At 42.9% G+C, this 14456-nt stretch overlaps 1 protein-coding gene across 2 annotated transcripts in view; it reads left to right on the forward strand.

The window, feature by feature from the left end:
- The first annotated feature begins 1107 nt into the window (after positions 1-1107).
- The window catches only part of TACR1 (tachykinin receptor 1), a 155962-nt gene continuing 142613 nt past the window's right edge, over positions 1108-14456 (forward strand). The window contains exons 1-2 of one of the 2 annotated variants that reach the window (XM_063789004.1): positions 1108-1569; positions 1743-2413. In XM_063789004.1, the coding sequence (XP_063645074.1) occupies positions 2025-2413 (389 nt within the window). In that variant the 5' untranslated portion in view covers positions 1108-1569; positions 1743-2024. Of the gene's footprint in view, positions 2414-14456 lie in introns of both variants that reach the window. The other variant, XM_525793.7, reaches the window with a different exon arrangement.

Here is a 14456-nt window from a genome sequence, read left to right on the forward strand (position 1 = left end):
CAATTTTTGCCCGGCGTAAGTGTGTAGTAAATTTCCCAGCCTTAAAGCACTTCCCGAGAGATGCTTTGAGCGCTCGCGGTACCAGTGCGTAAACGCCGCTCCCCGGCTGGCGCGGGTGTGCGCCAACTCCAACCTGCGCGCAAGTCTGCCGGTGCGCGCTCCAGTCCCACAGCTCCGAGTCCCCGCAGTGAAAGGAGGGGGCGGTGCACCGGGGTAGATGGGCCCCTGAGGACTCCCGGGGTTCAGTTTTCCGCGGAACTCTGCCTGCAGCAGTCTGGCGGGAACGTGCTGCGGAGCTCATCCCATCTTGGCTTCTCCAAAAGGGTTTATACGGACTGGCGAGTCTTTCCCCTGCCTCCTCCAAGTGTCTGGCACCAGTTCTACCGTTTGAAATGGTCTTGGACTGGGATACGAGGCCTCAAAGTCAGAAGACGGCAGGGCAGGATGGAGGCGGGCAGAGAAGGCTGGCTGACCTGTCCTCCAGCCCCTATGCAAACCTGGAAGGGGAACAGGGAGAAGGACCACCGATGCCACCCCGGGCCCGGCCCTGGCCTGCAGGCTTGGCAGGCGCGGAGGCGGAGGCTGCCAGGTCCCCGGGAGGCAAACGCAGCGCCGCAGTGATTGCTGGCGGAGAGCCCAGAGCCGCGCGTCTGAGCGACAAGCTGCCTATGAGTGTGGCTCCTGCGCTCACCAAGATTCGCAGGGAGCTCAGCCCTGTCCCCAGTGATTGAGCAGAAGCTCATCCAGAGGGGTCAGGTGGAGGGCTCAAATGGAGCTTCTCCTGGAACGAGGGGCCAAGTCACCAGGGTGGCTGAGGAAAGTGTCCTCAAAGCTTAGAGACTGTCACTTCCCAGGTGAATCAGCTAGCCAGGTAACGGAGCTAGATATTTTGTGGGGGTGTTTCCTAAACACAGCCTCAGGAAAGTTGTTTTCGGGACACCTGGACCAGGGAGTCGTCGCCTCTGGCTTCTCGGTAGCTGGAGCGCGGCCCGGAGCGCGGCGCTGGCACATCGCCCCCACACATGCCCGTTTCCCATTGCCACAGGCAAGCCGCCTCTGCAGAGCTGTCGCAGGGCTCTGGGCTTCATTCCCTGGAAGTTGATTGTCCTCCACTCCAGCTGTTTCCCAAATCCTTCCTTCCTCCCAGCACCCCTAGTGCAACGACGATTCCAGCTGCGGACCGCATCTGTGTCAGTTACTTCCAAGCCACCTACTGCCCCCTCGCGGAGTGCGTGGGGCTCCCGGCTCGCAGACTCCCACGGCAAGTAGCAAGCAGCAAAAGGCGTGGTAGCTGCGGCGGTGGAATGAGACAGTTGTCAACAGCTGGCGCAGCTGCCGCGCTGCGCACCGGGACTGGCGAGTACGCAGCCCAGGTACTGCCCCTTCCCAGTGACGTCTCTGCAGGGGGTTATAAAAGCCTCGTGCGCAGCTAACTCGCGAGCTGAGCAACCCGAACCGAGAGGTGCCCGCGAAACTGCAGGCGGCGGCAGCGGCAGCAAAAGCGAAGGAAAAATCTCCAGCTGGATACGGAGCTCCAGAATCCTGGCCATAGGCTCAGAACTTTTACAGGTCGCGCTGCAATGGGCCCCCACTTCGCTCCTAAGTCCTCACGCAGCACAGGGCTTTGCCTTTCCCTGCGGAGGAAGGGGAAATAGGAGTTGCAGGCAGCAGCAGGTGCATAAATGCGGGGGATCTCTTGCTTCCTAGAACTGTGACCGGTGGAATTTCTTTCCCTTTTTCAGTTTACCGCAAGAGAGATGCTGTCTCCAGACTTCTGAACTCAAATGTCTCCTGAAGCTTGAAAGTGGAGGAATTCAGAGCCACCGCGGGCAGGCAGGCAGTGCATCCAGCAGCGTTTATATTCTGAGCGCCAGTTCAGCTTTCAAAAAGAGTGCTGCCCAGAAAAAGCCTTCCACCCTCCTGCCTGGCTTTAGAAGGACCCTGAGCCCCAGGCGCCAGCCACAGGACTCTGCTGCAGAGGGGGGTTGTGTACAGATAGTAGGGCTTTACCGCCTAGCTTCGAAATGGATAACGTCCTCCCGGTGGACTCAGACCTCTCCCCAAACATCTCCACTAACACCTCGGAACCCAATCAGTTCGTGCAACCAGCCTGGCAAATTGTCCTTTGGGCAGCTGCCTACACGGTCATTGTGGTGACCTCTGTGGTGGGCAACGTGGTAGTGATGTGGATCATCTTAGCCCACAAAAGAATGAGGACAGTGACCAACTATTTTCTGGTGAACCTGGCCTTCGCGGAGGCCTCCATGGCTGCATTCAATACAGTGGTGAACTTCACCTATGCTGTCCACAACGAATGGTACTACGGCCTGTTCTACTGCAAGTTCCACAACTTCTTCCCCATCGCCGCTGTCTTCGCCAGTATCTACTCCATGACGGCTGTGGCCTTTGATAGGTGAGATTAGCCTTTGTGAAAAGGCGAGAAAGTGCTCACAGAGGACCATGGCATTGCTGTGAGGTTTGGAACTGGGTGGGGTATGGGTCAAGTGGAAGATTGGCCACTCTGAGGGTTTTTTTACTGATCAACTGAGTCATTTGTTGATGGGGAACTTCATCTTATGTATTTCAACTTTTTTTCCTCTTTTTTACCCATCACTCTCTCTCTTCCTTTCAACACACATCCCCCTTTTCTTCATTTAACTCCCCTTTCTTCATCTCTTCTCCACTCATCTTCCTGACACTTTCAACTTCTGCTTTGCTCCTTTCCATATATTCCTTCTCCCCTTTACCCTTGCAGGCTGCAAACAATACCTAGGGTTTGGTCAAAGGACTGGACCCTGGAAGGGGCTTTGTAAATTCCTCCAGGCCTGTTTTTCTGTCAGACAGCCTCTTGTTGCCTTCCTGTTTTAAGTACACCTAGAGGATTCTGGGACTTTCTGCTCCCACTGCAACTCTCCAGTTTGTTGTTGTAGTTGTTGTTGTTGTTTGGTTGGTTGGTTCGTTGGTTTTTGTTTGTTTGTTTGTTTTGGATGTGAAAGAGCATTTCATCAGTATCATAAGATACTCAGAATTCTAATGCAGTTTACTCTGTAATGCTAGGAATTCTCATTCAGGAATGAGAGACAGTTATGCTATCCTTAAGAAACTCCACGGATAGGGATCCAGGAAGCTTACCCAAGAGGTGTTCTAAATTTCTCCTGCAATGTAAAATGTATGTATTTAGCCTGTCTCTATCCACAGAGAAACATGCTTGGCAAAGGCATTTGAGAGCTCTTCTGTTCCTGCAACCAACAGGTTAGGGTTCCCAAAGCTGACTGAAAGTGAAAAGGTTGGCATTTCAAACACTGGGGATGGTATTCTGGAATGAATGGCTCTTCAGGTAGCATGATGGAAAATTGATTATTGGAGCACAGCTCTGTTGGCATTGTCTCCTTTGTATCTTAGGTCTCCAATGTGTATGTCTACGTGTGCACAGGTGTTAAATGTTTGCCTGGGATGTGAAAGTATGCTTAAAACACCTACCACTGTGATTTTAAAATGGAGTCTTTTGATGTCCTTCCTGAGATAACTGAATGTGAGAAACCCAAAGAAGGAGCTAGGAGAAAACTTCAAAAAAATTTCCAAACTACTAACCCTCTTTGCATAAAGATTGTTTATAACTTGCAAATTATTAGAAGTCTTTTTTAGCTCCTGTAGTCAATGAACACTTTTAAAATCAGGGAAATCTTCATTTCCATCCTTTGCAGTGGTGTCCAAATACTGATTTGTTAGTTCCCTGTACATCTCTCTATATGCAGCTCCTATGTGCTTACTATGTTTTATGTAAAACAAATTGTGGAAAATCAGTTTGTATTTTAAATGTAGATGGTAAACCAATTACTCAAAGTGGGAGTGAAATGAATTATTTTGCAAATTTATCTTTTGTACTACACTGGTTTTCAGATATTCAGTTTGCTGAAAGTGAGGTACACCTGTAAATCTTTCTGCATTGACATGCTCCTTTAATCTCATAACAGCTTCCTTAAACTTAAAAAAGTCGATAGCATGATATATAAGTGAATATCAGGGTAGTGAAACCTGATGCCAGTTCAGCCTTACAAACACTCTCTTGATGCCCCCTAAATTAGAGGGCAAGCTTTTTGGGGGGTTTTGTTTGTTTGTTTGCTTTTTCTGCACTGGGGCTTTGCACAAGCTCTAGGAAGACCTGTCAGTCAGTGTGAGCTGGAGCATTCAGTAGCTGATGGAGCACCAGCAGACAGCTCTCTCTTTTGGCTTACACAGAAACATGTTCTGCAGCCCTGATCTTTCCTCTGGAACTTAGAAGGTTAGGGGTGGGGATAAGGGTCAGAGTCCGCACAGTGGATTGGGCAGGGAGCCAGATTTCAGCTCCATTGTTGTGTTTCTCTAGGTAAACCACCGCAGAGCCCTGACCCTCTGTGATACCTGCTCAGTGAGACCAAAAGGTCTCGGATGCCAGAGCTTTAGGAAATGACAGCAACAGGGAATGTCATCATGTTTCCAACATGCAGATACAGCCCAGGGAAGTTACCAATGGCATTCCTAAGATTAGAGTTCAAGGTAGAATTAGGGATGAGACTTCAGGTCTCTGTCTCCATGTCTGCCAAGTGCTCCTTCTATTTTTTCTTGCTCAGCCTGGTGAGCACACTATAAACTCACCCCCTCAGGCCTTCCAATGAATGTATTTCCTGCATGTGTGGTCATCCATTCTCTCCCAAGAATGTATTGGAAAGAAAGGGGGCTTTAAGTCCTCCCCTGTAAGTTATCTCCCTTTTCTCCAGCATGGAAATGCAGACTTAGAGGAAATATTATATCAGCTGTTTGTATATTCCTTGAATTTTTAACAGACAACCTTTGAATCAAGTCTTTAAAAATAACAGCAGTGTGGTTTTCCTGATTGTAAAATTAAACCTGTTCACTGCAGAAGACTTGGGAAATATGAAGACCACAAAAATCCAATCCCCCTTACCTAACCGACCAGAAGCAACACCTGCTAACCTTTGAATTTCTCTTTTATGACTATTATACTACATAATTGAGGTTAGATTCTATATAATTTTGTAGCCTACATTTTTCCATTGGTATTAATGAAAGATATTAATAACACCTTCCTGTGTTATTCAAAAGTTTTCAGAAACATAATCTTAATGGCTTCATACTATTCTATTATGTGAATATGCTATTATTATTTACGTAGTCATTTCTCTACTATTGTGTATTTAGGTGATTTCTAGATTTTTGCTATTATAATTAATAATCTAAGGAATATTTATATATGATAATTTTGTTTTGCCTTCTTGATTATTTTCTTAAGATAGATCCCAATAAGTAGAATTACTACATCAAATAAAATGAATTTTTAAAAAGCTATATCTTCTCATTTTAAAGGATTTTTAAAGGAATTGTTGAGTCAAACTATCTTGGTAAACTTTGTCAAATTTCCTATTAGAATCAAGATATATGCGGAGAAAAACTTCAGTTGCAGATTGCAGTACCAATTTAAATGTTTCCTATAGTCTTTCTACAGGAAAGGTGGGGTGGGGTCAGGGAAGGAAAAAAAAGGGATCGGGGGAAAGGAAGGGAAGATAGGAGAAGGAGGGGAGAGGGAAGAAAAGTGGGAGGTGGGAAGGGGATAGGAGAGGAGGGGAGGGAGGAAATATCTCCATTAGAAAGAGTTTTATTTTTTGAAGGCAGCGGTTACCTAGAATTTAAAAATGTTTCAGAGACAAATGTAGCTAAATAAGATCAGGTTTACCTCTATCTAAACTCCAACAAATACCAGGGATTTTAGCTATTGAAACTCTATAATTTCTCTGACTTAGAATTTAAAAATTCTTTACAACTATAAAACTAAAAGGTATGTATGATGTTTCATGAAATTTGAAGATGGGGGACACAGAGAGGTGATGACTCCCCCCTCAACAGCCCCGTTCCCCTAACCCCCATTTTCAGGAGTTGGTGACAATTACTGGTTCTATTATGATGCTCTGGCAAGTACTGTGGAGCAGAACCTAAGAAGGGAGTAGAGGAAGGGAGGCAATCTCCAAGCCCTGCAGGGAGCTGGGGAATGGGCAACAGATAACCTGATTTGAAACCATGCACATAGCAACAGGAGCAACAGGGAGGTCCAGACAAGCACTGGCCTGGTATCACTGTTTCCCTACCTGGTAGGGGCAAGCATAATTTCAGCAAAATGAAAGGTAGCAGTTGCTCACTCAGACTCCAAATAAAATGGTCTCTCTGAGACCAAAAAATATAGTTGCCCAGAGAGAGTAATGGTTGAAGGCAAAAGAGGAATTGAGCTCTCTGAGAGAGCTGATAATGCAAAAGAGGAACCTAGAACAAAAACATGAATAAATCACAAAAACTTTGTCCACTGAACTCGTGTCTACACACTCTGTCCCAGCCATACTCAGCTACCAATTTAAATATCCTGCTTTCCAGGTCTCTATTAGACCTGCACTCTATCCTTGAACTTTACCTTGTTGGTTGAACTGCAATCTCATTGTTTATCTCAGAGCAGTCTTTCATCACCCCACCTGGAGGGGGAATTAAATTCCAGGATCCTTTGCACTAATTCGGATGGCCCTGGAAACCCATTACCATGCACTGCTGTGATGCTGTGAATGGCCATTCACTAGAAGCTCATTGGCCACAACTGGCCCTGTCTTTTCCAATGTCAGCATTGATGTGGACCAAAATGGAGTTTGTTAATTCTCAGATGGGTCATTTAGATTTCAGGGCCTTTCTTCAAGAGGTTCAACGCCCACCTCCTCTCTGGAGCTGCTCCGTTACACTTGCCACACTCTCTCCCTACTCCTGGGAGCCTGCAGTGTCCTGAATGGTCAAGGGTGTTACTTTTTTAAAAAACTGGAAGAAATCATAGTTTGAATTGGAGGCAAATAAAGAATAATTCTCAACATAAAAGCACATAGCACAAGCACAAGACACTGTTACTATTATTGTTGCTGAATTAGAATGAGGATCATGAGACAGAAACACCATCAAACTTAGATAAAGATATTCAGTCTATCAAGTGTTGATGCCATCAAGGTAAGGTGAGGTTTCCTAACTCACAGCCTTGTTTATTCCCTCAAAGGGCTATATATGAAGGCAAATAAGACTGATTTAGAGGTAACTAAAATATAAGGTATTAAGTAAAATGTTTCATATGGGTTGTACAGATATATTCTATAGGAGACAAGAGGAGGGACATCCTGCCCAGCAGTGATGAATGATCAAGGAAGACCTCAAGATAGGGCAACTGAGTTGGGCCTTGAAGATTAGATAAGATTTTTAGAGAAGTTGATTAAAAAAAAAGAAATGACCTTTCAGGTAGAAGAAGCTGTATGACAGAAGCATGGAAGTCAAATGTTGCAAAGTGCCTCAGGTCAATGACAGACTGATTCAACTGAAGTGAATTCACAGGTGAATCAGGGAATGAATTGAGGAGTTGCCCAGAAGAAAATGCGAATACTCTATGTTGAATTTGACGTGAAAATATAGCGATTAGTTGGAACGCCTGACAAGAAACTTGAGAAGTGAGGCTAGAGAATGACAAGCCAGGGATCAAAGAGACAATATCAGCACGGAATGGTAAGAGGAAATAAAATTAGATGGCAGTGAAGGGAATGACCTCTTTCCTCATCCATCCATCCATCCATCAAACCACTATTGAGCACTTACTGTGTGCCATATTCTGAGGCAGTAAGACATTGCCTTTGCCATTGTGTCTCAGTCTTTGGAGATTAACAAGGTCACGAACAGCATATAACCCAATGCAATCAATGCCATGCAGAGGGAGCAGAGTTAGAGCAAAGAACTCCCTTGGGAATATGGGAAAGACTTCCTGGTAAAAGGAGAAGAAGAAGAAGAGGGAGGGCAGTAGGGGAGCGAGGAGGGAGGGGAGAGAAAAGAGAAGGAGGAGACAGAATGAAAGAGAATGAAGAGAAAGAAGAGGAAAACGACAAAGAGGAAGAGGCAGCAAGGCACAGGGAAATGAATGTGGAGTTTTGTGTTTTAATTAACTTCAAGAACGCTGGATTGGGAATACTCATAATAATTTATTAATATCCATCATTTGGAAACTAGAAAGGAAGTTTTATGTTAATAAAATTGATAATGATATCTTTTATTTATGTTCCCTCCAGTCCATTGTCTCATTTAATCTTCATCGTGCCAATGAGGATTCTGTTTCAACCTGGAAGAGCGATTAGAAACAATTTCTTTTAGCATTGCCCTCCCACTCTCCACCCCCTCACAGCTTGAAGACCCATGCAATTTGCTTTTATGTGCCTTAGACATCTGCCTACATGCTCCTGCACTTGGTGGCTTTTGGATGATACCTCATTTAAGGAAAACTGTCGTTGGAGGCAGAAAAGCAATATAAGAGTCCTCTCACACAAGAGAAAATACTAGAGGCCTTTTTGACAATTTTCCACCCAAATAAAAGTTCAACCCCACAACTTTCCAAACAGGGCCATTGTAAGAGTACCAAACTCTGCTCAAATATTCTACTCTATTTTTCCCATTTGTTAAATTCAATAAATTATTAAATCATCACAAAATTCTTCCTTTTCTTGAAATGAAATTTGCCTCTTTGGTTTTGGACTATTCCTACTTGTCTCAGGCCTCTTCCACGTAGCAGGCTTTCCAGTAAGTATAAGGATAAGGTATTAAGCTTCTATTTATCTTGAAGCATCCCCAGCTCTGGTTAACTGTCCCTGGTTCCTCCAACTTTACATCATCATCATTAGTCTCTACTGGTTATTTCCATTTGTTAATGGCCCTCTTAAAAGGAGATGACCAGAACAGAGTTACCTTACTACCATCACTCTGTCTAGCAACACCTAGACACCTAGGACTGGCATCCTCCCTAGTGACCTTGCTGTCCTCTTTGACTTAGCTCAGTGCTTGTACTAAGATGCGGTCCTTGACCTGCAAGTCTAGCTGAGGGGTCCTTATATTTCCACAGCATTTATCCCATGGTGTTGCAACTGTCTGTACCTTGTCTATCTCTCCCACACCTCCCTGCTTACTAGATTGCAAGCTCCATGAAAACAGGGATCCCTTATTTTGTTTCCTGTTCCCAGAACCTATCCAAGTGCCTGGCACAGAGTAGGTACTCATTAAAATGTGTGCGTCATGAGCAAACTGACCATGCTTCTCTTCTGCACACATCAGCCAAAATCTAAAAACCAGACCCGATGCCTCAAGCAGACCGTATAGCACACTTACGATGCTGTGCCTTGATGCAAAAGAAAAACTGGGCCAAATTTCTCCCTACCATAAAGGTTTGTTACAAAATAGAATGCTTTTGATTCAGAACCCCCGTTCTAGAATAACCATGGTTTCTAACTCACACTTACTTCTTCCACACTCCAGTTGACTGAGCCCCACAGGATACCTGACCCACACCTTGCCACCCTGAACAGGTATTGTGCCCCAGGAAAAGACTTCCGATTGGAGGAGGTGCTTATCATTACCATCTTACCTCCCGTCTACCCAGGCATACCAGAGACTCAGAGAGATGAAAATGATAAGCACCTCCTCCATCTTATGGACCCTTCTCTGGCCTAACTGCTGTCAACCCCCTGGATTTTTCTCTAACACCCCCCACCAGCAGCAGGTGCACTCTCTCCTTTACTTGTCCTTGCTGAGGTGAAACCAGGAGAAACCTACCCTCCACCCAGCCCTCCAACTCCTGCATTGTTCACACCATATAAAAATACGATAGACACAGGAAAATTCCAGCATGAAGTGGTGCATGTGAAGTCCCACGTATGTGAGACTGACTGGGGAACTGGCTTACATTGCGCCAAACTTCTCTCTTGCCACCTTGAGAGACTTCAATTCCACCTCAGTGGAAGGGGAAATATGAAGCTCTCTGGATGAGGAGCACCAAAGATGAAGAGGTGCTTTATGATGACCTGGAGACATACGAATCAGCATGAGTTTTAATGCTACATATGAACTGCTCAAGGAAATTTGTCTAAGCAGCCCTGGGCCTAATCCCCTGCCCTTCTCTTGTATAGTTCTTAATCTACTTTCCAATTCAGCTTTATCACTATGTTTAATATTTGGGATTCCCTGTTGAGTGCCTTTCATGTCTTTTGTATGAGCGCACCCTTTAATAAACTTACTCCTAGCCTTTGGCAGTAGAATGGTTAGGAAAGAGCCCAGGCGATGGGTTCCAGTGCTGGTTCTACCACTTAGCAGCTATGTGTACATATGCAAGGTATTTAACCTATCTGGGCCCCCAGTTTCCTCAACTGATAAAATGGTTATAATGAAACTTACCTTGTAGAAGGTAAGAAGAGAGGGAAAGATTTGAAAAGTCTGACATCCACTAAATACCACTAAAATACCAATTAATAGTAATTAATATTATGCCCTCTAGTAAACTCTGACACACAATCATATCCATTATACGTGTCCATTCTTGTCTCAGCCTCCTCCTGGATTCCTTCTACATCAAGTACAATAGCTACAGGGTAAAACATTTATGTTCTTCCCCCTAAAGATGGTAGTTTAAAACTGTCCTGACTGGGTCAGCAAATCTCTTGCTAAATGCTTTTCAACATTCTTTCCATCTTTGGAAATGTACACACAGTCTACCAGTAGTCCATCATTTGGATATTGTATATCATGGTCCAGAAAACCCAAATGTTTTCTTTTACACCATCCCCTAAGCATTCATTTCCAATCCTTTATGTCGCAAAGTCACCACCCTTATATGGAGTGAGCATCATTGTTTAATATCTGAATGAGAATGTGTTCATTGCAAAAAGCTCTTATAGCTGTGTGAGTTTTAATTGATATTCAATTTGTTGAAGTTACAGTGTTTTTTAGCCTTTGAACATATTTTATAAATCATGGAAGTTTTCTTATAAATCTAGTTTGTGTGCATTAAAGTATGAAACATTCATTTGCCTTTGTTCTTTGACTAAAGCTCAATAAATCTTTAAACATGAGATAGAATACTTCCAACTAAGTATTTGAATACCATTTTCAAACTTAATCAAATCAATCTTACATATTTTTATTAGTCACAATTTTTATAAGCTTAACAAATCAAATAATCTTTCAAAATGTAAACAGTATTTATAAACTTGATTAATTAAATTCCTCTAAGCATTTCAAACTATACTCACAAATTTGATACATCTGGCTTTGTTAAAATCTTCAATTACAAATAGAAGAAACAAAATCTTTCTCAGGACTTACTTAGTTCTTGTAAGACTAATAAATCAAAATTTCTAAATTTAGCATACAAATTCTCTTAAAGCATTTCAACCTCCTGAGAATTAAACTGATAAATTCAGGTTCTCCTGAGCATCCAAACATTAACTACAAAATTAATTCATTAAATCCTCCTAGGTGTTACACTTAAAATTGCAAATCTTGTAAGTCAAATTCTCTAATATATCAGATTCTCATTTCCAACATCTTAAGAGCAAATCACATACAAAGCAATGTATATTGATCACAAAACTCACTACTACACATGCACTACTTACATAGAAGTACCATTTCTTTATTGCCTACTTACTTTTTAAAAATGCCTTCTTAGAGTTACAAAGTCATACAAACAAAAGTGGCAGAATCATCTTCTCTGTAAGAGGCAGCCGAGGTTCTGGAATCAGGGGTTGAGTTGGAGACCCAAATCTGGCTATGCCTCACAGGGGTCTTGCCCAGAGCTGCATCTCGATACCTGAGCCCCTCTCACAGTGGAGCTCTGCCTGCCTGGTGCCTACAGAGTCCACTCATGCTTTTTCCACTGGAATCGAGTTTTGTAGTTCCAGTGTAAATCCTTGACTGATTTGCATAGACGGAATCATGCACAGCCTCACCCCACCCCTAGTTTGCATCCTTTATCTACCTGATTAAAGTTAACTACATTCTACATTTTACCTTTTTATTGACATGAAAAAAATGACCAAAAAGAAAAAAGAATCACCACAAGACCTGGACCCTTAAGTTGCCTTTTTGAGATTCTGAGGTCATGAAAAATATGTGCCAGATTTTTTCTGGATGTATCCTATTTACTCACATAAATCATCAAAAATATTGTAGTATGTGTTGGGTTTAACAAAGCCAGGCTCTCAGTATGGTTCCAACCTGTACGCTTATAAAGAAGGTCTACAGAGCAGCTTTCTTTCCTCTTGGCATGAGGTCGTCAGTGGCAGGGACCTTCTTCCTGGAGCCTGAAAACCACCTAGTACCCTTGAATCCTCCAACTGGATGATTAGAGATTCCTTCTTTAAATTAACTGGGTTTCCCCTTGAGGCCAGAGCCTTATGGCTTTTTCATAGCTCTAGGAGTGCTGGGTTTCTTCACCTTCCCTTCCACTTTATTGCCATTATTTCAGATAATAAAAAATAATCTGCAATGATACTCTGCCTTTACAGCTCAGCCCAGTGCCCTAAGCCACAGATGGACTGATGAGCAGCCACCTTCACAAATCACACAGCTGCCTGAGCTCATGAGGGGAGAGTGCTGAGCAGTCATGCTAGCAACACCTCTGTTCTCTCTATCATAGAATATAACTGAGACACTAATTTTTAAAAACCTCATGTGCACATTGAGTGGCATGTGAGGAGATTAGGAGCATAAGCTTAAATACCCACTTTGTATGATTTATTAATTTTATTTTACTGTGGAGAAACATCCACTTGAATAGTTAATATGTTTTCATAAAAGAATTTGTCTGACTCTGAAAATGTTTAAACAAAAGAAAACCCTACAAACAACTGAGATACTCTTCTAAATAGTCCCAGGGAGCCAAGGGGAAATTTCAAATGCCTTTAGAATTCGTGATGGGAACCAAAATGAATGCAGCCCTGAGCTTGAAATACGAGTTAGCTCAACAACTTAGCTGGGCTCTTCAAACATGAGCTAGGAAGATAAAAGAGAAAACTTCATTGGAATTTTCATGATTTAACAAACTTCATTTTTAAAATTTGTTCCTGAAGTTCTTTTCTCTTCCCAGCTGGAATGATGAGGGGTCTGGAAGTTAATGTGTTAAAGATTCAGCTAGATTACCTGCCAAATTAAAGCCATCATAGGTTTTCAATGATCCAATTAGGACACTGTGATCCTAAGACTTTAGGCAGAATGCAAAGAAGGCGCAGATACTGTTTCCTTCGTTTTTGTTGGTTTCCCTCCAATAATGCTATAACCAGCTACAGTCTGCATTGAGGCAATCCCCAATCCTGCTTCACAAATGCATGAACCCAAATTACTGCTCCATTCCCTTCACAGCCAATCCAATTTAGTAAGTTGAGTTGAACCAAGAGAAGAGCAGCTAATTAAAATCACACTACGGTACAAACAATATGGACGTCTTTCTACCTCCAAGGTCCCATTTGTATCTTAAAATGGGAATGTGTTCATTCTAGTTACCTACTCCTTGAACAGGAAAGATTGTAGAGAATTAAAACAAACTTAGACCTCGGAACTGTGCCAATGTGGAATGTAAGAGGTGCCGGAGTTTAGGTAATACAGAAGTATCCAGAGTTTGGCTTTCAAAAAATAGTCCCAGGTATCCACCAAGGGGTCTGCTGGAGGATACTGGGGTGGGGATCTGTCACCACGAGCTGTCAAACTGCTGTTGAAAGATCTTTTCCTGTCACAGGCAGAATTACCTCTGCCCTGAGGTGCTAGTGCACTCTGCATTTGTTTGCGTATTTGCTTCTGTCTTCTTCAGACTTCTTGTAAGTCACTAATTGTTTTGATAAATATGTAATATCTTTACAACCTGGAAGGATGTTAAGAAGGGACTGTGGAATATATTCTCAGCCAGTCCAGTGGGTTGGGGTTAAGGGCAGCAGGGCAGTGCTGCTGAGATGGCCAAAGCAGATTCTTCACCTCTCCTCCATCTTCATCAATGAATTTGTGCTGTTTACAAATCCTGGGGCGAGGGCCAGTTTTCCAAGAGCTGGGCTTTCTGCCAGGGTCTGTCTGGACCCACACGTCATCTGGAAGCTTTCATCCTTTTTTCTTTGTCTGCATCTTTCCTTTCTTTTTTTCTCTGTACACCTGGATAAAAATTCCTTGCTTCATTTCCTCCCAATCCTTCCTCAGCGTTTTGAAAATAGCACAGCTTCAATAAATGTCAATGACTGAAAAATGGAGATGAAACAGATGAAAACAAAAACTGCTGTATATAAAACAGTTGATGAGTACAGCAATAGAAAAAAATGCAAATTACTAACATTCTGATTAAGCAGATGAGTCCGGAAGGATCCCGAAAGGATTCTTGAGGCTGCTCATTTAGGTAAGAACTTAAGCCACCTTTTTTTTTTTTAAGAAAAATAACTTACTATTGAATATTACCTGCACAACTCCAATGTTTTTCTGATCACATTTTAGTTTAAATTTAGTTTAATATAGTTAAATTATAAATAAATCGTAAAATATTACACACTTATTAAAGAGAATTAGCAACTTACAAAAAAATAGTTGGAAGAAAAATAAAT

This window comes from Pan troglodytes, chromosome 12, assembly GCF_028858775.2.
Source record: "Pan troglodytes isolate AG18354 chromosome 12, NHGRI_mPanTro3-v2.0_pri, whole genome shotgun sequence".
Lineage (NCBI taxonomy): Eukaryota > Metazoa > Chordata > Mammalia > Primates > Hominidae > Pan > Pan troglodytes.